This window comes from Amia ocellicauda, chromosome 6 (genome assembly GCF_036373705.1).
Source record: "Amia ocellicauda isolate fAmiCal2 chromosome 6, fAmiCal2.hap1, whole genome shotgun sequence".
NCBI lineage: Eukaryota > Metazoa > Chordata > Actinopteri > Amiiformes > Amiidae > Amia > Amia ocellicauda.
Window position 1 is genome coordinate 22,006,926 of NC_089855.1, and position 27,439 is coordinate 22,034,364.

Below are 27,439 nucleotides of genomic sequence, written 5' to 3' on the forward strand. Positions count from 1 at the left end.
GTAAAACCACAAGAGCTACAAAGGATATTGGAGGCTGCACAAATGTTAAGGTTTTGTAAATGTTTTTTTCTCTCCGACATGGATCTTCATTGCTTTGACAAATACGGATATAAGGAGTTTAAGGTTTTTGTTATTTTATTTTCTAGTACATGGTTAGGCCTGTGTAACTACAAAGCATTAGTAATCTGTAGAATTAATCCGTGCATTTACATTTTATTATACACCATTGCATTGTAGTCTGAAAGCATAGCTCATGAACAGAAGGGACTGGGGAAGGTGGTGGCGGTGTCTTAGTACATTTTTAAATTCGTTTTTATTTTTATTTTTAATACTCCTAATAATAGCATTCTGTTTTGCTCATGCATCTTGACATCACCTGCCATGCAAATATCTTTAAAGTAAACAGGACAATTAAATGCAGTTGCCGCATTTAATGATTCCACACTAACAACACGAGGAAAAACAATGTCACCCATATCTAAGTTCATTATATTCTAGGTCTCCTTTAATCATATATGAAAGATGGATTAGATGCATGATTTTCAAAGTGAATGTGTCTTTTTATTATAATCTATATTGAGCCTGACTCATGTTGTTTCTCTCCTTATTTCACTATGTTCAGGTTTCATTTACATTTATTTAAATACAATTTAATTTTAACATACTTAGGGCTCACCTTGTGCACGTTTTGGTATATGTCACATGCATTGTACATATGGTTAGATCAAGATCTGTATCGATTATTGAATTAAATAATGCCTGAGAAAGTTAAATTGCAGTAGGTGTATCTGAATTGTAAACCGTTTGGAGATTTTTGGAGCATTTCAATAAGTGCTGATTTCAACCCACTTCTTTCAGTATAATATTTCTCCATGGTCATAATGACGAACTTTCACAGCAGAATTATTGTACAAGAAGTAGCTGTTCTCCATTACATTTCCATCTCCACTCCAATTCCATCAGACCAGTTTTCGATCAAAACTACCAAGGTCTGCCCCCTTAAGCCTTTGTAAATTTGTTTTATGGCATTCATAGGACTCATTCTGCTGAGTAAAGGCTTCCTTAACGGGTACAATACTATATTTTAAAAATTTCAGTATAAAGAGTCAATTAATATGATTAATTTAAGGTACTATTTATTTTGTACACAACTGTATACAACCATATAAAAATGAGCAGCCTTGGTATACAAAATATGAAGCATATCTATACAAACCCAGCAGTGTCAGGGAGACAGTGTCTACACAACATGTAGAACACTGATTTTGTTTGTATATATACCATCGACACAAAAGTTTGACAGAAAGCAGGATAATTCGACAATATGTCCAAGTGCTCATTTTAATAAGGAAATGCTTAGTATTTCTGATGTTTTTTTCCTTGATACACAAAACATATATAAAACACTGTATTTCATATTTATTTGAAGAAATGCTATTTCTCAGTTATAAAAAGAGGTTGTGTTAAATTATGAAATGTGTCATGAAACAAAGTACAATAACATGCTGTATCTGTGATAAAACATATTAATACAATCATAACTGTGAAAAGCATACATATTTGTGATTAATTAACATGCATCTTCAAGGCATAACTTATACATTTTAGTTTAACCTTTTACTTGAGGGCATTGTTGAGAGTATAATTATACTGTGCTTAATTACTTTGGAATTAAGGATACTGATTTACTGATTAGAAGTGCCAGAATTTATTTTACAGGTGTGTGTGTGTGTGTGTGTGTGTGTATAATATAATTTTTATTAACCCTTTACAATATTGGGCAACACTTCTTGCTGAATGTATGAATTCTACAGGAATGACCTATGAGTGCTTCATGCTCTTCCATTGAGTTTCACATGTAGAAGCCTTAACACCCACCCTATCCCTCACCCCTGACCCTAACCTTGTTGTACATGGGATTAACAGTAGAACTCAGTTGAAATGCATAAGGTATTCAGGTGTAATTCAGGTGGTATTCATACATCCATTCATTGGCCATTTTATTATGTTTCATTTTATATTACACATCTATATCCTGAAGGGTGATATTTTTGTTGATCTTCTTATTTATGTTTCTTTCTATTCATTCATAATTTTTTATTTAAACACACTTAAATTGGACATATTCATATGACTGATTGTTGTAAGAGAGCTAAGATGTAACTTTTGTAACGCACTGTTGGTTACTGCAGCTTTTTTCCTTTATGTTTTTTTTTGTGCCTTGCTTCAGTTGCTTCCTCCCAATTTCTCAGACACACATGAGTGCTCAACAACTAACTGTACACTAATATGTGTTACCATGAGCAAAGCATTACATCGTTCAAAATCCTCCATGGAATCCCTGTGTGCAGGTCCAGCAGTATGTCTGGAATACAGACAGGTCTGGTGTCAGGATGATTAATAAATGCATGTTTCTGTTTCAGGGCATAAGCCAACAAGACAGCCCTTTTTATTAGCAATCTGTTTTTAATTAAGCGGAAAAAAGATAAGCAAATGGAAATGCATTTTCTGCCTTAAAAGAATGAGCCTGTGAAAACCAAGACATTTCGTTTTTATTTCAGCTCCTAGAGCAAAATGTTGTTAAAATCACAAAAAAGCCCAAGCCCAAAAGGGGATTATTATGAAACTCTGTTGCCTGGTGGCATTATTCCATTCGACCCATCTGTCTGCCTGATAATAGTGCTATATAAACATATTCATATATTTAGAGAATGAGTTAAACAATAAGTATATATATATATATATATATATATATATATATGTATGTGTATATATATTTATATATATCATCATCATCATCAGCCTAATTCGATCCTCTGCTGGATGAAGGCCTTCCCAAGATGTTTCTACTTGCATCGACCTATAGCTTCCCTTTTCCTCATCTGGCCTGCAAAATTTATGATATCATCCTCCCATCTTTTATGTGGTCGTCTTCTAGGTCATTTTTCATCTCTTGGGATCCAGTCGATAGCTTCCTTTGTCCATCTTTGATCTGTTCTTTTTGCAGTGTGTCTGGCCATTTGAACATTTTCAGTCTTAAAGCGATGTCACATATTTTTATTTGTTCTCATATCCGTTCATTTTTTTTTCAATCTCTTCTTTTGTCCTCAGTTTCTGTAACATTTTCATGTTTAGCAACCATGTTTCACACTCTTAAGTGAGCACTGGTGGTATGTATTGATTAAATACTTTTCTCTTCAGGCAAATGGGCAGATTTTCTTCGAACAGCATGCCGTTTCTTCCAAATACACTCCATGCCATTTTCACTCTTCTTTTGATTTCGTCCATAATATCTCCATCTGCACCGATTTGTTGTCCGAGGTAGACATAATGTTTATCTTCTTCAAGTATCTACTTTTGCGTTGATCTACTTCAATTTTCTTAGAGATTACAAAGCTGTTGAACATTACTTTGGTATTACTCAAGTTTCTTTCAAGTCCAGTTTTCTTGCTGGCATCTGAGATTTCTTCAATTTGAAGCTGCAGGTCTTCAGGCGTTTTTTGCAAATATGAGGATGTCATCAGCAATAGAAAAAAGAAGGGTGGCTAATGATATTTTAAAATGAAAATAACTCCATAAGATGCACACACATATCCTCAAGAATCGGATCCACTGGCACCAGTCAGAATTAATGTAAAACTGAGTCTTTTCTTCTGGTTATGGAGATATATTTTATTATTTTTTAATTTCCTTTTCTCATAATCTGTGAATACCTTTTTCCAACACTAATGTGGTCATTTATATAGATGTATATTTACATCCTTTAACACTACATTATTCGTTATTCTTTAGATCTTCAATAATTAACATCAAAGTAATTGTTTTATTTTTAAGATTTATTTCGTTTTCATAAAATGCTTGGAAATCTGTGATTATGAAATTACTTGACATTACTGTTTCAAATAAGAAAACATTATGTGGGTGAATTGTTAGTGTAGACTAAGAGGGCTTATGATTTTATTTTTGCATGTATATATTTTGTAATGTATTTTTAGGGGGACTACATGAAACGTAAAAATATAAATCAAATGATATATCCACTGAAGACATTGGTTTTACATATAATGTGTTGTGGTGTAGCTGCAGACTTGAAACCGAATGGATGAATCATTTGTTCCACGGTTTCCTTTTCACTCTTTTGACTTATTTGACTCCCATAAACACCAACTCGGTCTCGCTCACAGTCTCATTGTGCCGGCACAAGAATCATGTCCCTTTTGATTCTACACAGCATATTTGCATTAGAATGATGTGTGGGGTGGTTTTCAGAGAACGCTTCTGGAGTGCAAAAATGAGAAAAGCAACATTTGTCGCCAGAAGGAAACATGTTGCCTTGAGAGGCTGGTATGAAAATGTTTCTACATGAATGAATTATTAGTACAAAAATGAAAACTAATATCTGGCCACCCACCCACCTGGACATTTGGGGAATCTGTGGGGGGAGGGGGGGAGGGGGCGGGAGCTAGATATATTGTAACATAAGATGGGTCCTCACAGTTTCACAATTCTTTAATGCATAAAAGAGTATTGCATTTAGCTACACTTATACCCATCTGAATAATCGTAGGGAATACTCTCATGTCTAGCATTGTAGAGTAATATACAGAGGTAATGCATTCTGCCATTTAACAGGACAGCGAACTTAAAAGTATAATTACTCCACCCTTGAACTTCTCTCTGCTACTTACAATACAAACTGCTTGTTTAAAGTGATGCTCTGAAAGGTTGATTTTTAGGGCTCTAACAAACGGCTAGTGTTTGACCTCTGAAGATTTCTGAATAAAGGTTCAAAACTTCAAAGGTACTTTGCATAATTTACTGGTGTCCATTTTAAGATGCTTCTATGGAATTAAACATGAATGCACCATTCAAAGTTTGTGGAACAGTAATCAAGATTTACTTTTAAATGAATTGTAAAATATACTTGTGTATATATATATATATATATATTTTTTTTTTTTTTTTGTGTTTTTTTTTTTTTGTTTGTTTGTTTAGATTTATTTGTTAAGCCGATGCTTTTCCCAATGGCAACGAATATTCAGAAATATAGTCGAATTGTATGTGTTCAAGGATTTGTTTACAAAACACATTAAATAGCAACAATTAGTTATGTATTGAACATAACCATTCATCATTTTAAAAATATAGCATGTCAAATCTAAAGCTAAAGGCCTTCAGCAGATTTATGTCAGTCCAAAATAATGTAATTTAAATGTGTTAAAATAACACATTTCTTTCTTCGTAGATTAAACCGTGTTTATGGAAGTATGCTAATAAAACAGCCATATATGAATATCGTAGGGCATTATGAAACTCAACAAGGTAACTAGGGGTTAATTAGAAAGACTGTCCCACAACATGCTTCAGATTTTTCCATCTGTTGTGATGGGGTTCCTTGTGAGAGGGAAATATAATTAAAGCTCAGAGAAAAAAGCAGGCATTTTCTGCTGAATGTATTGGAGACGTGTGTTGTCTCACTAACAGAGTGTCCTTTGTGCTGACTGTTCAAGTTCCAGTTTTAGCACAGGCCATTGGAGAAATAGAACAGTAATCTAGGAAAGAAAACCGTGACTGAGAAAATCTGACATGTTTCGTTTTGTGTGTGTGTGTGTGTGTGTGTGTGTGTGTGTGTGTGTGTGTGTGTGTGTGTGTGTGTATTTGGCAAGGTTCATTATTACAGGATTAGTGCTGTCAGGTGTTGTTGAAACTCATGTGAGGGCACACAGCCATTAGGAAAAGTAGCAATTAGTGAAGATCATAATCAGATCATAACACATGCAAGCAATTCATATTCAAGCCAAAAATTTAATTTCTGCAAAATTTGCAAGCTGGAAGATTTCATGATTTTTTACTCTGTGTGGTGATAATTTTGAAACATAAGTAATATGAACTAAGTACTTTTTCAGATTTTAATTAATATATTAATTTTAAAAAGCATAACAAAGGTTAATGTTCAAGTTAATGCATTGGTAATAGACAGAAGGTTTATTGTAAAGGCCGTCCTTGTACACTAGCTTAAAGGAGTCTGAATGCAGACTGACCATCTGTGCTGAAGGTGGTTGAAATCCTTCTTGATTAAAAACTACAAATCAGCGAGATCAGTAAGCCTCTTGCTGTTATACATTTTTTTTTGTCAGAAGTGGAAGTGTATACCATGAGTAGGGCAAACGGATAATCCAGTCAAGAGACTGTGATAATACTTAACTCCTTTCCAAGTAGTGTAGCAGAGTAGAAACCAAAAATATCTATATTACTTTGAAATTTGGGAGCTGGCCAACATGTAAAGAATGTCTAGCATGTCTAGTCGTACTGAAGAGTTGGTTAACATTCTCTTAAATTATTCTGTCCTGGTTCTTAATCTAAGACGAAATATACCAATAGAAAAGTGATATTCTAAGCAGCACTTATACCTGTCTTTTTATTTGATTGATTTAATATTCTACAAATTGCCTGAAGATTTAATATTTTAATTGGTACCTTTTTTGACAGGTATTTCATGTGACATCCTAACTGCATTTATTTTCTGTGTTAATCGACACAAGTAATATTTGCAGACCTTAAGTCTTAGTGGCACGTTATAATTACTGGCAACTTTCTAGACATTCTTTGAAATGGCACGTGAGCTTCAGTCTCAAGAGATCGATTCACATGTAACCTAAGCATTTACCAGTTCAAAATCATTTCCTAGATGAGTGTGGGTGGGCTGTGTATCCAGCTGTTTCAACAGAAGAGCCAGTAAGTTTGCATTTGAAATGAGCTTTTAACATAGTCATGCATTACTGCCATTGTCGGTCTCTTTTAGCACACCATCGACCTAAACAAGTGTTTGCAAATATCTTTTTCCATACATGTCCAGCCTTGAAACTGCTGTCGTGCTTGGGAACACATATTTGCAGCTCAGATTAAATATAGTGTATTTAAGGGACAGTGTATTTGCTTGATTTATTATAGTGAAAGTACCATTGTGTCTTAGTCGTTGCATTATACAGGTATCTTTCCTGCTTCCAACTGAGAATTATGTTATGTAGTATTATTATAATATTTTGTGCTGACATTTTCTCCATATTGAACCACCTCCCTGTGTGTGATAAAACAATGTGTGTAAGTGTATTATTTATTCACATGATGATTTAATGTACTTTATACATAGCCTACCTAAATATTTGTTCCAAAGCTGGTGGATGCTGTGTCTCAACAAGCACTTTTTCATACATATTTATATGTACAAATTACATTTCAGTAACACTATGCAATATGTTTATAATTTTAATTGGTATATAGGGGAATGACTTATGAAATTCAATCTGTGGTATTTATGAGATGCACTTACACATTCTGTTTACATACTTGCCTGTTTAGTTTTTACCACACACTGAGAAAATGCTTTGACTATTTAATATTTAATATTTCTGACCAACCACTTAATTTGATTACCTTATCAAAAAATAGAATGTCTCCAAGCTATTGGGTACTGAAAAAAAAGAGTTTCAGCTATTTATCTAACTTTCATTGTCCATAGTGTGATTTTTTTTCCCCTTTCTTTCTTTCCTAATTCAGTCACTTTCAAGATGTCAGTTTGCATTAGTTTAGGGTTTCCGTTCTCCAGTCTATGGACATCACCGTTAAGGCAAGGTTTGCAGAGATGTTTCTGCAGCAGCTGTAAATGATGCGATTTGACTTCAAACTTAAGTCTAAAATCTTGTGTGGAAAAGAAATCTCAATAAGATTTTTTTTTTTACAGGACAGGTGTGGAGTTGGTATTCAGACCTGTTATTTATCATCATCTATCTCCAATAATCCTATACTTATCCTATGTAAGCCTACTTATCTTTGACCCTAATCTTGTATTTTTATAATGAATAGTAGTTGAAATGTCTGTTTGTTTTATATATAAATATACTCTCAGGTTCTCTCCGTTCTGAAAGTAATAAAGCTCAGACAACTGATTTTATTGCTGCTTGTTTTATTTCATGTTTTTAGCTTTCCGTTTTTGCACTTGTTTGCAGATATTGCACATGCTCCTTCAGCGTATAGCCTAAAGGAAAATGTGACAGAGGAAAGATGCTCAGATTTAATTCAAGGAAACCCGATATGAGAATTTATAATGATTATCTCATGTAATGTCTTAATAAGCTCATATTACACCTAAGTCAAAAGGCTTTTTTAATTCAATCATGGTTATGAAACGATATATATATATAAACTGGCTTTGTCTAGACTGTAAACACTAATATGCAGGACCAAGTATAAAATATCAATGCTAAATAAATGTGGAGTAACACTAGCTTTGTTTACATCGAGTTGACATCTTACACAAGTTATTAAAGGATGCTGTGCAGCTTAACTGCATCTAAAAACATGTAATATCTTAGACGTCTGATTATACTTTTTACTTCTATTTCTCAGCAGTTAAATTTTATAATCTCAATTTATGAATTGATTGATTGAGTTTCTAAAATGATTATTGTTCCTTTACATAGTTTAACCATGGAGTTAATTAATATTAGTCTTATTTGAATCTGTAGGGGGAACATTTAACATTTAATCTTGTAATTTAAGCTTTATTCAATATATTTTCATATTTGCACATTTTCATTTTATGTGGGTAACGATTGTTGTATTCTAAAAAATAAAAAGGGATTCCAGACACCAACATCAGATATTAAATTCCTCTGCCATATCACAAAGGTGGATGATGAGTGTTGAGTGCTACAGATCAGAAATTCAGTTGTAGGGGTTTTATCCAGTTCAGGCTCAGGTGAACACAATATTTGATCAAAACTGTGATCCTAAACTACCTGTTGAAACAAAAAGTGTGTGTTTGAATATAAGCGTGTGTGTGTATTTTGTTCTTAATTGCATTGAATTTGTAGAAGTCATTAATTACTGGTCTTATAGATTGAAATAAAACATTTAAAAGTGATATTTTAGCATACAAATGGAATGGTATAAGAAAAACTAAAAACATTTTAATATCTATAAATAGATTCACTCTCCAAACTACACAGAAGAAACATGTAATGCACATAATGTTTTTCAAGTAATTAGTGAGCCATTACTGCACAAAGGAAGCCTGTTTGAACTTGCCACTTTCTAACCTCAGGTGCAAAATCTGCTATGTGATTTTGATTATCATTTGTGTGGGAATCTCTGTGTGGATTTATGCTTGAAGAACATGGATAATATTCATTACAAAATTATAACCTGATCCCTTGTGTACTAATTACAAACAATTCAAAACTAAATTGATATCTCCTTGTTATTTTCACTCCTTTAATAAGTGTCTTTTAATTTTCATCTATCTACAGTATGCATTTTCACTACAGCACATCCTTGCTTTTGAATATTTGTTTACAATTAAAGAAAAGGTACAATGTTTGTGTTGAGCTATAGTTTTAAACCAGTTGTTGCGTGCTTTGAAAATATAGTTTTGCATTCTTAAGGACATGGTCTAAAGCATTTCCCTGCTTCTGCAACCCTGAATTTTGCAGTTCCTTAAATATCTGATGCTGCAAAGCTAATTTTAACATTAACAAGCGCTATTAAAATCTTAAATTGACTAATATTAATTTCTAGGGTACGATACAGTATTCACCTTATAGTTTATAAATTATTACATTTGCTTATTGATATACAGCTAAATAGAGGTATTTTAAAATGTTAATGATTAAATGAGAATTTTGTAACGGCTGTGCACATCAGTTCAATCAGTTTTTATTTGGAGTAGTGCCCATCATAAAGTTCCCACTAAGCGCTTCACAGATTAAAACAGTACAAGATTGTGATTAATAAAACTTCAGGCATGGAGGAGAGAAAATCTAAAACTTCTATAGGAGACAGACTGTTATAGGAGAAAATAAGCATCCACAGTTTAAAGTCTAGGCCAAATGGTCACCTCCCCTCCAGGCAATGTAACATAAACAGGCAGCATGAAGATCAGAAAATTCTTGTAGGTAGTGCTGCTGTTGTGGTCTTCCCTATGTGATGGCCTGTCTGCCCTCAGAGGGGAGGTGCCTTGTCTACCCTCGGTATGGGAGGTGCCTTGATCGTGGCTTGTCAGCTGCTGGGGTTGGGTGTCTCCTCTTCCCCAAGGGGCCACCCACAGAGAGAAAACTAAAAATTATGATGTGCTGGAGAGTTGGGGAATGTAGCCTAGTTTCATGTGCAGAAACATCCAGAAACAGACATCGTTTTGACAGTCTAATCCACTGTAATTTGGTTATACAGTACTGGATATGTGTGTAATGTCTATTTTCATAATTTATATTTATAATGTTCAAAGTACCATGATTGTGTGTGTGTATATGTGTGTGTCCTCTATGTGGAAGCAGTGCAAATCAGCTTTCAGAAAATCTAAAAGTTGAGAAAAGCCACGTTTTTTTTCTCAGAGATTATATCTGAATGTACACAGTATTAGCTTTTAAAGACTTTTAAGTCTTTTCAATAACCGTAAGCAGGATGGGTCGAATGGCCTCCTCTCGTTTGAAAACTTGCTGCTATTTCCTGTGTACTTACACTGTGTTATAGATGTAATTAACAGTCAGTCATCTATTATCCATACATCATGTAACTATCTGTAACAGTATGTAACAGTATGTGTTTAACTGATGGAAATAAATTAAACAGACTCTCTGTGAGTCTGCTACAAGTTATGAGCTGAATACAGTTAAACTTAACTTCAATTTATAGCTCTCTCTGACGTCTAATATAACCTAAAAATCTTGTGGTTCTTCATTTAACATTTTGAACCCCGCAAGTGCAGAGATCAAGTTCTGTAATGGCTAGTCTACAAGAAAGGAAGACCAGGAATGTAACTTACAGACATCATCTGGAAAGGTTTCTTTGAATGTTTTCTCAAAAGGCCAGTTGATCAATAGTGGTAACAGAAAATGACTGTGCCCACAAATAACATGCTGCTAATTTCACAGGCAAGACAGTTGAATATAAACCTAAAGCCCATGTTGTATCATCACTTCCAGTGAAAACTTGTCATGTTGTTGTGAATGTAATTGTCTGGGGTGCTACGTGACTTTCCTAGTTTATGCAGTATATACAGACACTCCCCGATTTACAAACATCTGTACATATGGACAAAGTTCTATAAGATGCCAACCCACACATGCAAACAAATCATCCCTCTTGGGCTCTATTAGCACCAGCTTAACCTAACACATAGTTCTGTAACAGTTTTCAGGAATCAAGAAAGCTGCCGGAAAATAGGAGGAAACCAGAATCATTCATAAAACCTGTCTACCTTTAATTTTCTTTCAAGAAATAAAGTGAATACGAAAACTGTAGAAATAAGGTGATAGAAGCCATATAGAGCCATATAGAGGATAGAATTAGAACGTCAGTATTCCAAATAACACATGAGAAAAAGGTGATGAAATGCTACGAGAGCTTCTAGATGAGCTAAGAATGAAGAAAGGTCCATATACGACAAAACAAACTCCCAAGCCCTTCTGTAAGACCTGTATGTCCATTATAAATCAATGAGAATGTAGTTAATCTTCACAGAATTAGCATTGTCCCCATTGAGAATACATGTGCGAGATCCTTAACCAAAATATCCATCTATTTCCTCAGCCTCCTGTAATTAAACCTTCTTCCTTTAAGCAAGGCAGCACCAGCATTCAATGTAAATAAAAATAAATATTATTCAATGTAATGGGTTAAATGGTTTTGTGGGCTAGCCTTTGACATAACAATTATGCTATGGGGAAATGTGTTCTGCGTTCCAAACAATAGACTTTTGGAACACAACCAGTTTTTAAATTGGGAACTTCCTGTATATATAAATATATATTATAGAAATATTAGTAGAATGTGTGCACATAATCACACACACACAAAAAAATATATATTTCCTTCCAATATTCATATAAACATATTGATTCATCCTCTAAATTAAAACAGTATTAATAGCTCTACCTGTTTTTGAAATTCAGACTCTCACTTACAGAAAATCCCTGCAGTGATGAATGTGAATACGTGATAAATTGTTAGAGTGCTGACTTGTGTTTTGCTTGTATTTTTTGAAGTTCTTGCATGGTGTATAATTCTTGCTTGGCATAGCACTTTCAAGTTTATTATCTCACCTGTCTATTTATTGATAAATTGATGTATTAGGTTCATTTTCATTATTCCTGTCATAAACAATATATAGTGTGTTTGTGTGTGTGTGCGCGTATACCCAGTAGTAATGACAATAGCAATGGGGTTTTTACAAATTCTCAAGCAGTATAAAGAGGTTTTTTTTTTTTTTTCATTTTCTATTTTTTGTTGAATTTTTGCTCAAAAAAAAATGGAATTAATTGACAAATCTTTTGAAGCACAGGCAATAATTCAACTACCAGTTAATGTATTTGATTTAATTATTTTTATTTTACGATTAAGCATATTTTCTATTGCCCATTGTCCATTTGCAAATGTTAATTCAATTAATGTACCTAATATACTCCAATCAAAACAAAGACTGTACCTCAGCATGGGAATACTTCATTACTCCTTTAACGTTAACCCTTTAGGTGTGAAATATGGCTTGTTTGAAATTGATCTTATTTATGTGCAGTGATTACTGAATAATTGAAGGGCAGGGATCAGCTACAGCAGGCCATCCTCTGTCAAGGGAATACAATAATTACATTTCTCCATTGCTATAGCTTCCCTTTCAGAAGCTGACCAGTGCTACAGATATACTCGGCGCCCTCCCTAAATGTTTCCGAGGAAGGGACACAATAACAAACAAAGCCGTATTTAATCCCAATCAGTCTGTCCTAGTGTAACAGAATCCCGATTGAAATTGGAGAGTTACTGTAGAGCAGCTTGCTGGCAGGAGAAACCTGAGAGGCACTCACTTATTGCTGAAATGAGACGGGAACCCTCTGGCAATCCATAAATGTGCCCTGTGTTTCAGCTCTGAGGTTATACATATCACCACTGGGTACGAAAGAGTGACCTACGATAAAACGTACAAAAAAAACGAGAGAGAAAAAATCTCAGTACATGAAAGGATCCCTCTGCTGGAGGAATGAAAGGGCAAAGTGTATAAACCAAGGCCACACTGTAGGTAACATTTCTTTTTTTCCTTCTCAAAGCAGCGCGGTATTAAATAAATGAGGATTGACTTGATCTTGCAGTGCACTGGTGTTGGTGTTTTTTTGTTTTTTTTTCCTTCATTCAGCTTTCCTTATGGGTACGGTTTTGAACAACCAGCTAGTTATTACATCTGAAGTTAATGCAGTTTGGAAGAAAATTAGTACAGAAAACATTGACCTTGGCTGTTCTGGTTTTTGGTATATTGTGGTCTACTTTGTTTACAGCTGATGTTGGTCCAGTGTGTATTAGATTTGTCTCATAACTGTGAAGTTTATTGAAAACTCATAGTTGTCATATTTAATCATATACCTCATAAAAGTTGATCAGTAGTCAGTGGATCAGTAGTATCCACTAAAATCAATCAGCTTGGTGTTCATCTTATATCAAATATGTGTATGTGTATGTATGTGTGTTTGTTTATATATTTACACACACATTATTAATTGATTTATTTTGGAGAAATAAATAAACACATTCACTAATACAGATATTTAAACCAATTGAGTTGTGTGAGCCGCTAGCATAGCTGATGTCAAGATATTGAATGTAGGGGAGGTGGGGGTTCGCTGAATACAAATTTGCATTCTGTTCCAGTGAGGTGGCTGGGTTTATGCAAGACACGTTGTCATCACTATTGAGTTCCCAGTATGTTACTATGAGGTTTATTCAGATCATAGTTTGCCCCTTAGGTGTGCAGGTGCAGCTCTCGCCTGTCACAGATGCTCCATGCTGCATCCAGCTGCCATCGAATTCAGTTCGAGGTACCGCAGGCCTGCTAGTTATGCTGTCCATGCCCAGTCGTGGGGCACAGATGCATGCACGTCTTTCACAGCTTATGTTTTTCATGGTCCTTACCTGTACTGATTTGCAGCTATTAATCATAGCGTGGAGCAGTGAAAGGAAGATAGGATTAGCAACCCAGAGTGACTACAACATTTAGGGAAGAGAACCCATCTATCCCGTTTTGAAGCTTAACGATTCAAAACAAAACAACACAAGAAAAACACCAGTCAGTTTGAGCTTCAGTTTTGGAGTGCCTGGATAATCTACCTACCTTGAAAATGTTCTCATGCTTGGATAATATACTTTGCCAAACCTCTTTATTTTGTTTTGTTAACATCAAGTCCTTTCAATTTATATTGTGTTGTGCCTAGAGATGTCTCCAAGCCTCCCGCTGTGTCCGTGAAGGATGGTGTCCCCCTGCAGTATATTAATTTGATAGTAAACAAAACGCCTTTATTCTGAGTAGCAGTAGTGTATTTATATGTTGTGTACGTGAAGGACTTCCCAAAAGGAAATGTGGACAATTAAGCATGTGAAACTATTATTCTAACTTATGTGGCAATGGACATTTAGTAATGAAACATAAAACACAAAAATGCTTTCCCACTAACAACAGTTACGATGGGTTGTAACAATTGCCATATAAAATGCTGAAACTTGGCCATTGCTGGGTATCATACAAGGAGACTTGCTTCAATCCAACTTAAAAGGATGGTGTTAGTAAATCAACATTGGTAACACTTTACATGAAGTGTCCCTAATAACTGTGTATTTGCACTGTAATTACTTGGTAACTATCAGTGTAATTTTGCCTGTTTACACTGTAATTGTGCATGGTTACTATGTTTTTACTGTGCTAGGGTAAAACTTCACATTTAGTTTCCCTTATTACTGTGTATTTACTTGGTAACTACCAGTGTAATTTATGTTGATTTACACTGTAAAAAGTAATTACGGACACTTCATATAAAGGATTACCTCAGCATCTTCTGAACTTCACCCCATAGTGACTAAGAGCAGGAAGGCTTTTCTTTTTTATGACTTTAAAAATAATAGAACATGGTATTACCCTTCAAAAAGAAGATGTCACATATATATATACACTGAAGTAATAACTGTAATAACCTCACTAAAGCTGCCACTACTTGACTTGACTCAAATAGTCTAGCTCTCCTTTGACAAATGGGTATGATATCAGAAGATTGTTTGATTTCAACACTTGTTTGATCACTAGTTGCATTAAGTTGATAAACTTGGCCTGGGACCTCCAGGGAGTTGTGCATTGGTTGTTGTGCTTCAATGGACCAGAGAGGCAATATGAGCTAAGAACTGTTTGCTTCAGCATGCTACAGTGAGTCTGACTAAGACACTCGTAGCGCAGTGGAGATTGGCCCAGCTCAGCCATGACCTTTTAGGTTCAGTAACTCAGACATAAAGGATTACCATTGCTGGTAAGATTGGTGGGATCAAAGACTAGTCCCTCCTGCCTTCCTGGCTCAGATTTTAAAGTCTTTTAACGGCAAGTTTGGTGTGGGGATCCATGGGAAACACAGTGACGTAGAGGTGTAAGGAATGCACAAAATGGACAACACTAATATTTATTGATTTTAAGTTTTTTTAATGTAATTTCCCTGCTTTTTTGTGACACTCCGAAATGGGCTGCTAACAGGACTCTGGTCTGACTGCCCACACATTTGTAATGATTCAAATGGTTAACCAAACACAATCAGTTGTCTGCTAGAGTACTTAGGAGCCTGAATATCACATGTACTGCATACTCTGTGGCTGAGGCACCAAATGAAAAACGAGATGCTAATAAAAGATTTGGCAGGAGCACTTAATGCATCTATCTGTACATTAAGGGTACACAGGAGCTCTTTTTGTTATATATTACCTTTTTGAGTACCATGGAATCAGATAATGAGTGGCCAACCTTTCTCCACTGGAAATGATCTGAAATGCATCTTGGAATAAGTGCGTGTGTAAGAGACATTGCTCAAATTCTGCATCTTTCACATCTCACCTTTAATTTCTTGTATTCTGGTAATTGAAACCTATTAAACACAAATGCATCCTTGAACGTGTGGGAAAGACTCGACAATGACATGACTCCTTTTTCCAGCTTGAACAATAAACAAATGGCAAATGCAAGTATCTGAATTGCATTCTGTGAAGCTGTATTTTCAGCATTAAGTTCCTTCTGAGTTTTGTAGAGACTTAATACATTTTTTTCTTTCATCTTTTAAAAAAAGATTAAAACAAACATAAAAGTATACATTTGCACTTTTACTATTTTTATTTGTATTTTTCTGAAGGCTGGGTGTTGATTTTTTTTTTTTTTTTTTTTGTAGTAGTAGTAGTAGTACATGTGATGTATTTATTTATTTTTTATAAAATAACAAGATAGTGTTCAAATACCAAGACAATAATACATATACATTTTATTTACCTTTACAAATGCATTGTAATATATATATATATATATATATATATATATTTTTTTTTTTTTTTTTTTTTTTTTTTTTCCAGTCAGACATATTCTTTATGGTAGTAGACTTGTTCTTACTAAATTATTGTACTGCTCAGCTGGTAACTCTAGGTACTTGTAATGTGTGATAATTTCTTCACAAAATGTGCCCAATCTGACATAAGAAAACTGTGTCTGTACAGCTACTGTTGGCATTACATTTCAAATCTTTATTCATAGCTAGTAGCCAAGAGAGATTCAAGGTCATTGCAATGATAATTAATTAATATTCACCCCCAGAGTGCTCCTGTGTCTATGAACATGTACATATAAAGGTGTCTACATATTTTATTTATGCTTTATTATATATTCAGTGAATGGACAACATGTTTGAGAATGTAAGGGAAAAAGGAAAGCAAATAGTACTGTGAATGCATGTATATATATAGTCACATTGTACCACGCCAATCCACAGTCCCTCTACATTTGCAATATCTGCAAGTCTTTGTCAACAGAATTTAAAATAATGTATTGAAATATAATGATAATGGTAAAATTGAAATAGCCTACAAATTATTATTAATATTTTTATTCCCTGCCATTTTGGACCTATAGGCCTAAAGCAGAATACCAAATAGAGCACTGACTTTAAATGTATGTGCACTGCAGGGTATAACATACAGTACAACCAAAACAATTACTGAAAAAAGAATGAGGGTAAATTATAATAGCAAATACCATGTGACACTGTGTGTTGGGGCCAAAAGCAGAAGATAAAAGAAATAGATGATAAGAAAAGCTAAGAAATAGCTATGTGTAGTTATTCAGTATTGTCAAAAGGATAACAGTAATAGTACAATGAATGGCATAAACTCTACATCTGTACTTTGGCAAATATATACATACCTTTACACCTCCCTACATAAACATGTTAGTGTTTTTCCCTGAATCCACAGCTACATGGTGCAGCTCTGTTTTACACTATTTTACTACAATGCGTATAGTGTATCATGTTACAGCTGACAATAACTTATTTTATCAACCTGTCAATAAGAACAAAATAATTAAAAGACTGTAGTTTGCAGCACTTCAACGATTGCCACTGTGTGACATGAAAATGCATGCGTGTGCAGTTAAGCAGTAAATTCTGCATCTGGTAATACAGATGTGTAATTACCTGAGTCACTTAACAAACATGAAGTCTAAAAGTGAGGTAAAATAATGTGACCGCATTCCAAAAGCAACTGAAGGTTCTCGTTTAATTGCTCTCTGTGGATATCCTTTGCTATATATATGACCTTTTAATAGCATGTTTGTGGCCCCATAAGTGTATATCTTTGTCTACCAAATCCAAGATCTACACAAAGTAATGACTCCTACTGGGACACCATGGCGAAGCATAAAACAATAAAAGAGAGAGAGAACAGAGAATCCTGTTGATTTAAAGGAGGTAAATCATTTTCTATGTAGTGCTTTCTATGTGGATAGAAACTAGACAGGATGCACTGTATTGTGATTGATAACTTATTTCACTTAACTGAAATGTGTAACTTTCACTGCACAGCTTGACAGTGAGTGAAAATAAACCATTTATACCTTACTTTTCTCATCACCAAAACAATACAGTGTGTTGTGTGTAAGGTCAAAATATGGTGAAGCTGGTAAATAAAGCCTTTTCTCAAACATTTAGCATATTTATTACCAAATATTGAATGATCGGTCATTGGAAAAGGTTATTTCTGTTGTGCAGTGTACTGCACTTACAGGATCCTGTTTGAGCAATCCATATTTTCTCACATAGTACTTCACTTGTGAAGTATATATCATTTTAAAGGAAGGAAGGATTTTTGTTGTTAAAATGAAAGTCTCCGTTTTTAGAGATTGTGTTAATATTCTGGAGGCTTAAAGTGACAGTTCATAAAACCCTTTATTTAGCAAATGAATGCCTACCTGGGTCCTTTGAAGATTTAAATTCATAATACTGCCGTTGCTCTGTCTCTTTAATGCTCTTTCTTTTGGTTTCTTTCTTTCTATTGATGCATTATTTGACAGAATATCAGAGTTGTGCCAGAAATATATATTTCTCTTCCGATTTGAGATTAAAGGGGAACAGAATTGCACAACACTGTCGGCTCTACTATATGGTGAACATGATTTGGGAGGGCTTCAAACGCACGTGTCACACATTCATGACAACAGTACCAAACGTTTGCCAAATTGTTTTTCCTTCTTGCTTTTTGTTATTCATTCTTGAGGTTCTAGTAAACACATTCAGCCCTTGATCATATTCATGGTAAACAGAATTAGCCAGCTGGTATCCCCTATTCCCCTGAAAGAATGCTTTTTATATATATAATTATTCTGTTTTTGTTTCTTTAATTACAGGACACAGTAGGTCACACAAACCCTTTGAGCAACAGCCATGTAATATGTTAGACTTTTTCTGGTTATGTATCAGTTAAACCTAATGAGGAAACTTGTTTGTTTTTTACAGAACAAGAAGAGTGCGTTAATTGCACGGATGAGTGTCGAGTACTAGGACATTCTGACAGGTGTTGGATGCCTCAGTTCCCTACAGCTAACCAGGCAGAAAGCGCAGATTATCGCACAAACCTTTTTGTACCAGCAGGAATGGAAGCAACAGTGGAGACCGAAACCTATGAAACCGTGAACCCCAATGGAAAAAAGACTTTCTGCACTTTTGGAAAAGAGAAAAGAGATCACACAATCCTCGTTGCCAATGTCAAACCTTATTTGAAAGCCAAGCGCGCTCTGAGCCCATTATTGCAAGAGGTGCCCTCGGCTTCAAACAGCCCAAGCAAAATGTGTATCCCTGCATGCACATCCACAAAAGGACTTATAGACGGCTGTGAAGGTAAACCTGGCAACTTTGCAGAAACGAGTAGTCAGTACCTGTCGCCTAATAAACAACTGAAAGACTCCCAATACCTTATGTCCGATCCCATGGCTAAAGTTCTTGCTGATGTGCATTCACGAGTGAGTCGAGACTCGAACGAGATGGACTGTGTTCTGGAGCAGTTGGACCAGTCCAACCCAGAATTAAGCCGGGAGGGTATGGATGCTGAACAAGTAGTGCGTGAAATCGATAAGCTTTTACAGGACTGTCGAGGGAGTGAAGCCACATCAATAAGAAAGTGAAAAAAATAAACCATTTCAAAAGAAACAAAGAATATAATCGAAATAAAGACACTGACAATTGCAATGCATCTTCTGAGGAAGGAGGGGTAACTTTGAAAGGACATGACCCGAGACTTTAGGATTCCCGGAGATGGCTGAAGATGCAGCTTCTGGCTTCTAGTAAGCATTTCAAGTGCCCACCAACTCATAACTTTTTCACTACAGTTTGTCCTTCACAAGGAACACCAATTCACAGCCGGGGAGGGTGAGGGCGGGCAGGAGACATCCACAATGAATGGATGGGTATCAGAATGTTATGACAATCGGTTAGAAACCAGAGCTTTGGTTTGCGGATTCCGGAGCAACTTGGTCTGAGTGAGGAGGAGGACAAGCCAAGCATTGTGGATTTCATGGTATTGTTGTTCAAAAGAAGATCTTTTTAACGGGGAAAGGGTAGGGGTGGGGGGTGGTGATACAATAATACAGATCTTCACATCCCATCAGCAATCACTTGTGTAAACTGTGTTCCCTTATATTTATCTGCCACATAGAACATTCCAAATTGGTGAAGCAGTAAAACACACCCTGATCATTGTGTAAACACTTCATCCGTCATAAACTTCCTGATCTCTTCATGTACAGTTATGTCCACTTGTCTAACCTTCCCAATGCCACTCATAATCCTGTATATTAGGGACATTTTTCTTCTACTGTGAAAAGATATATATAAATATAAATATATATATATATATATATATATATATATATATATATATATATATAAACTTATGTATAGTGTCCAGATATTAACAAAAATATTTATACATTTTGTAAAAAAAAAAAAAATCAAAACAAAAAAAGTGTTAAAAAATGCTAAACTGCAGTTAATTGTGAAATATTTATTTATAAACTGCAGAGGACACTGCAAAGGCTCTCAAAAGGAAATGTCCCTTCACATTATCACTATACACAAGATCATTTAATGTGCAAATGTATTGAATTTAATGTGTTTACATCAAAATTACATATTTTTATTGATTTATTGCAATTTCTGTGCATATGAGCCAAATTGTTAAGTGTATAAGAGCTATATTGTGTATTTTATTAAATTAATATATAGTTGTGTTGCAATATACTTGGGCTTATATTGTATTTGGCAACTGTTGCCTTAGTAGCTGTCGAACTCTATGAGTTTAATTTCATTTTTTTTCTGCTCCCTTTTCCCTCAGGAGTGGGTAGCAATGCCTCAGAGCAAAGTCTCTTGTTTAACGTTTGGTCAAACTGTACTAGAATACATAAACTGTTCAAAGCTTTATGAGCCAGCTAATGAAAAGCAACAACCATATATGACTAGAGTACTTTTACTAAACTAATGTATCAAACCGAGGCAGCTAAAAAAAAAGTAACTTAAAAAAAAAGAAAACCTGGCATTTTTATAGCAGAATTGTTTCATTACTGAATAGACTACTGCCTTACTAACATAAAAAGTGCTCTGAGATTCTCTTATTACAACTCGATTGCTCTTGACTGTTGAGGATATCCCATTGTCTATAGAAGAATGAGCAGTATCATTATTTAATTAAGGACCAAAAGAAAAAGTTACTCTTGAGCAGTTTATGTATTGTCAAGATGTTTTCTGTATGTGTCACATTGTTATTTTACCAGAAATCTCAAAAAATTACCGAACTTGATAACTGAAATTCCATTTTCCTTATTTTTTTATTTTCTTAATTCAGGCAGTTGTAGCACTAGAAGCAGAGTTTAATATCTATGTTCAGGTTTTCTCATTGTGAAATAAGGCTTTTATTAAAAACAAAGCACATTCAGCTCATACGATTGTACAGATTCCAGTACAGTAAATGCCACTACACAAATAATGAAAAATAATCTGATTAAACCGGAAGTAAAGCAGTACAGCAGACTTTAATACAGAGCAGCACTGCAATGAAGAGACATTAATATATGTAAATATATTGGCTTTTTTGGTCTACAAATTAAGTTTGAATTATATCTGGCAGCATATATGCAGAATGTATGTTGGCAGTTAAGCCTTTAGGGCAGAAAGAGATTGGCCTTACCTGAAAAATAGTTCAATATCCTGTAGAGATCCTGAAAAAAAAGAACTATATTACGTACCATAAGCGGCCATTCTTAAGAAACTGTTTATTATTAATTTATTTAAATAAGCAGGAACCTGAGGTAAAAGCAAGACAAGACATTGTTTCCATTAAAAAGATTGTTTGAAGAGAATACATATCTTGCTTTTCACTCTGCTTCTACAGCAGGATTTTGTAATTTTTTAATATTTTTTTATTCAGGTAAAACTCAAAAAGGAACATTCAACACCCTAGTGAAGCAAGTGTACTGCCAGAGATACATTTTGGAAAAAGGATACTTTTTATTTTTTTTGTAAGTAAGATTTTAAAAAGCCTGACAGGTTTGACAGGTGTGACATGCTCTACATGTTACCAGGAAAGGTTCGACAACAACAAAAACAACATTCAGTGTAGCGTATGATTCCGATGTCGTCACTGCAAATGATGATTTATATCTGGCAGATTTATATATATATATATATATTTAGCCAGAGCCAAATTATTTAATTTTAGCTAATACAAACTTCAGGGAACAAACGTGTTGCCTAGCCATAGCACTCAGAAAACACACACACTGTTATTGTTTATTTCATGTTTTTCAAACAATTGATCTCACTTTCATTGTTTTTGTGTTTGTCTGTGTATGTCAAGACGGAGTGTTCAGTATCATGGGCAAGTAATCCTATTCACAGACTTTTTGCAATCATTTTAATAAACCATTGTCACTTTGATCAAACGGTTAGCACTCTATTCCTGAAATTAACTTACCATTACCTTAAGGGTCAGCTGATGTCCTGCATTCAGATTTAGTCCTAAAAAAAGGAGGTTATGTGTCATACTTTATTATAGCTGATTTTCAAGCTGTTTGTTGTCTAATGGAGTATAAGTTGTTGAGGTCAACAAGTAGTTTGAAATCTAACATAATATACACCCACTCATTATTGTCTAATTACATTCTTTTGGCATCAGGCAAGATTAATTGGTACATTAGTCAGAAGGGAATTTCGGCTATCAAAGTTTGTTGATTTGGAGTGTAATTGAATGAAACCTGATTGAGGTCCTGACTCTTCCAGCCCCTATTGGTCCATGGGCTGGTGTTCAACATTTATCAGCCCCTGTCACCCCATAGGGCTCTAAGCTACACCAGGCAACTGGTGAAAAGAAAAGAGACATACATTGTATGGATTATCTCAACCGCTATTGTCTAATGGCTGTGTTTAATGTGATCTATCTGGAAAATGAAGACTATGAATAAAAGCAATTACTAATAGTGGTGTCTCCTGCTCTCACATTCATTAACATTGAGGATATGTGTTAAATGCTACATACCATTGGGAACTTCAAAGTAATTACAACTTGTGACAACAGTTGCTACAGCTAGTTATCAGGTTGCTGGAACACTGTGTAAAGTGTACAATTATTAGTTAAAGGGGCTTTCTGAAAAGAGAGGCCGATTTGAAATAAATAAAATACAAGCACTTGCAGCTAAGGAGATTATATTAATACAATAAATAGAATTGAAGGACTTATTTTAAGAATGATCTTTTATTAAATGAACAGTCTGTACTTAAGATTTCATTATCATTATGATGGCTTTGCTTGTTAATAGTACTTTTGGAAATCTGTTTTTATATTTAGCCCAGACAGTATTTTTAAAGTCTGACTTCAGGCTAATGTTTAATGTACCTCATTAGTCCAGTCTCACAAAACAAAGCGTAAAGCTAATTTATAGTGGGAGCAAATATATGATGATTTGGAAGTCATGCACAGTAATACGTCACTGCTGTTAAATATCCAGCCTTCCTATCCTCAATCCAGTGTTTGTCCCCTTCTGCTCAAATGATTTAATTATAATGGTTTCTGGCTTGTCTCCAAATTCGGCATATTTGCATATTGGTCATCATGTAGGCTTGCATTAAAACCAAATATCTTTATTTTCACTAATCAAGCATTCAATAATACACAACCATTGATCATTTGTAATTGGGAAAAGCTGACATTGGTGTAATTTCAATATTCCAGTATTTATATGTGCATGTTACATGTGTGAGAAAATTGTGACAGAATCAGGTTTGTGGCCACAGAGTGTAATGGGTAAATTTAATGTAATGTGGGAATTGGGGTAAAATGTGACAATCAAGTCCATTTGCACCTGAAGACATGCATTTCACATGAAAATGTTAATAAACTCTTTCATATAGATCAATCATCCCACAAAAATCCACAACAGCCACTGTTTCCAAACAGACAGACTGGGGGGGGTTGTGGGTGTTGCGGGGTTGGGGGGTGGGGTATACTTACAGTATGTGTAGTACAGTTCTCTATAATTCTGTATGTTTTCAGCCGTGGTGATCTGTAAGTGATGGGTTAATAGCTTAGTCATGGATTCACAAATGTTTGTCTTCAATTGTCTTAAATTGTTAATGAATTAAAACTAACGACATTTCTCCCCAGCAATGACATTTGAAAAGTAATTAGGGGAAGAATCCAAACAAAAAACAACCTCATGGACAAAGATGTTTATAAATCAAAGCTTTATTACTTACTTTTAATAACATACTTTGTCTGTTTCGCTTTAATAACATGTCAGATATCCACATAAAACTAGAGAACACTTTGAAAGTCATTACATTTTTATTTTAATACTTTTTGAAATGAATGATTAATTTACAATATCTATCATGTATTTTCATAAATTTATTGTTTTCCCCTGTAATTAATGATTTACAAATGATATTTTAAGAAAATATTCACACAACTGTACATACTTCATGTAAATTACATTTTTGATTTGTAGATCATTCCTCGAGTAATTCTATGTTGTAAATAAGAGACCTGGTCCTACAATTCTATTTTCTTTCTGCTTCATAAATCTGTAGTCCCAAGGCATTAATTTGTAAATTGGGAAAAACCTGCCTTTGATTTATTAAACACAACTGCATTTATAAATACAAACACAATTGCACCTAACTCAGCCAACTAAATCATTGCTAAAGCAGCTTGTTGTTTTGAACCATATAAAGCAGTCAGAACCTTTATAACTGATTAAAATGTTAAATCTTAATCGCCACAGAAAAAAGGGACAAAAATAATTATGGTACATTGTTGATTTGTATTGTAGTCTGTACCGAGGTTTTGATGAAAGTGAGAGAAAAAACATGTTGAATTTGATGCAGAAAGAAGAAAGCCAGACATGCACGGGGCTCCTTAATACCCCCCCATTACAGGTACAAAAAAAAAATAGATTAAAAAGATTAATGTAGATAACATGCTTGAACAAGCAAACAGAACGGCAACTGCTAAGTTGTTGCCAATGAATTATTTTATCATGTACTGTGTGCAAGGCATAAAAAAATGTGAAAACGGGGTATTGTATTTATCACCAGCTGCCTAGTTATCTATTTTGAATAGCAAATACACCTCAGATTTTGAGAAGATTATGAGAGATAGGTGGCCATAATGAGGAACACAAAATTTGGACTGGAGGCCAATTGTATGTGTAATCGGGATGACATTGAAATTAAATCTTTGCAGATGGTGAAGGCACTGACAAAAATAATTAAAAAAAAACACATTGAAGTTAATGCTGATCCCCCCTGACAGTAAGAGCCTAAACAGATCCTATAAAATCCTATGACAAAACTCTTGTGTTTCTGTTTTAAAATTATACTGAATCAACACAATTTAAATAATGGCTAGTGTGACAAATAAATAAAAAGATAGATAGATAGGTAGAGCCTATATGTAAGTATACAAATGAAAGTAGCTATGTATCAACCTGAAACTATTGCCTTTTTGCATGTTTGCCTTGTAACAAAGGAGGCTTCACACCCACTTTGCTGTACCTTCATTGATAACAAAAATAAAATAGGAGAAAACAGGAAAAGGAAGGGTGTAGTCCCAGACAGTGGTGTGAAATAACAATGTTTATTATTACAAAGGATAAAGACTAGTGGAGCAACTGAACAGCAAAGGGACTTTTTTTTTTCCAAAGGTGGTGTAAATGTTTGTTGTTTTTTTGGCTTACTTCATTCATGGAGAGTCATATCTATATTGATCCGTGTGTTCCCTATATCTCATTCATGTTATCTCAGTAAACAACACACAGCCATCAGTTTTATTCTATAATGTACTAATTATATACTAATTATATAATATATATACAATTCTTACAATGTGTAGCTTTGTGTACATTATAGAATAGTAGATAGATAGGATAGGAAGAGAGAGAGAGAGAGAGAGAGAGAGAGAGAGAGGGGCAGAGAGAGAAGAAGATAGACACAGGCTGCTGCTGCTGAATTACAAGACATTACATTTCAGGGGTGTGGACCACTAAGAGCCTGGACTTGGTAAATCACGATGACCTGGAACCATGGGATGAAATATTCTCTCGTAATGCATTGTTGCTTGGAGTGTATTGTCTGCATTTTCATATTAAATGTTACCAATTGTTGCAAATTCCAACATGCTAGTATCATAAATGTGTCATCTCAAAATGTCCCTTGAGAAATGAAATGATATTATCGAACGGTGCTACATTTATGGTGGGTTATATATGGACATGTAAGGACATGAGGGAACAACAATCTTTGCCAATCACATCTCCACTTGAGTTCTGTAATTGTTTTCAATATGCCACAACATACATCCATACTTTTTTTAATCGCACCATAACCTTGAAACGTGTATGTATCAAAAAACATCCCAAATGAATGTAGGTTAGACACATGAAAATTGTGTATTTGAAAACTGGTATAATACAAAGGACAACATGAACATAGCACAGGCAACATAAGAGGCATACCTTAATTGATTGATTCAATACAGTGTGTTGTTAATTATGCACACAGCAAGTGAATGCTGAAAGTTTGGTTTTTCTACCAGGTACAGATTATTCATTTAACATATTACTTCATGTTGCTTTATAAGTTTCAAAATACTCCATAGAGTAAAATCACTGTTCATTCTCAGAGAATGACAACTGTGAAGCAGGCATCTAAAGAAAAGCGAGTGTTTTCCCTTGGGTGAAACTACCTGAAGAGATTTTTTTTGATAAAGAAAGATATAAAGAAGGAAAGATGTCTTTTGATAATGCTGTATGAACATGGAAAGATAAGCTACATGAAACAAACAGCATACCAAAATATAAAGTAAGCAATAAGACACGGCAGGATGTCCTGTTGAACGTAGATACGGAGCTGATCTGTTATGATACATTGCATGGAGATGATTAGATCCACCAACAAGACAGACATTTATACTGGTGCATTATACTCCATTAATTATTAAAGATAGGGAGACATTTTCTCCCTCAATAGATATGCGGACAAGGAACACTTATAATTGAATTATAATAATACCAAAATATTTTATTCAGCTATAACGAAGCGCTCCAGAGATGGCCAGTTGAGAAGACACATCTAAAGGTTTTTTTTAAATAACATAGAAGACTACTCCCTTTGCTTGCTGGGCAACAATATGTCAATGAAATACCCCAAACTTTGTCTTCTGTTCTCTCTATGACCTTGGCTGTTTTTTCTTTCTTTCTACAAATCAACTACAGAGAACTACTGTATCTAGCTTCTCCAGAGCAATACACAAAGCTGAAATTCACACATGGGTTACACAATATTGCTGCAACAATCGAGCAAACAGAATATTTTTGACATACAGACAGGGTACTGTCCCATAGCAATTATTATTTACTTGTTAACTATTCTATTTATGGTGCCTTGATGATGCTATTAACACATTTTAAAAATAAATTATCTCTAGATGATCTAATATAATTTATCTCAGGTACATCAGTGAAGTGTCAGTAAAGATGCAATGTGCATCCGTCCAGAAGCAGGTTACC

General features: G+C 34.6%; 1 protein-coding gene across 2 annotated transcripts in view; it reads left to right on the top strand.

The window, feature by feature from the left end:
* Positions 1–22,852, top strand: part of pcdh17 (protocadherin 17) — a 53,814-nt gene extending 30,962 nt beyond the window's left edge. For both annotated transcript variants that reach the window (XM_066706673.1, XM_066706674.1), the window contains exon 5: positions 18,843–22,852. In XM_066706673.1, the coding sequence (XP_066562770.1) occupies positions 18,843–19,507 (665 nt within the window). In that variant the 3' untranslated portion in view covers positions 19,508–22,852. The remainder of the gene's footprint in view (positions 1–18,842) is intronic.
* Positions 22,853–27,439: the final 4,587 nt, after the last annotated feature.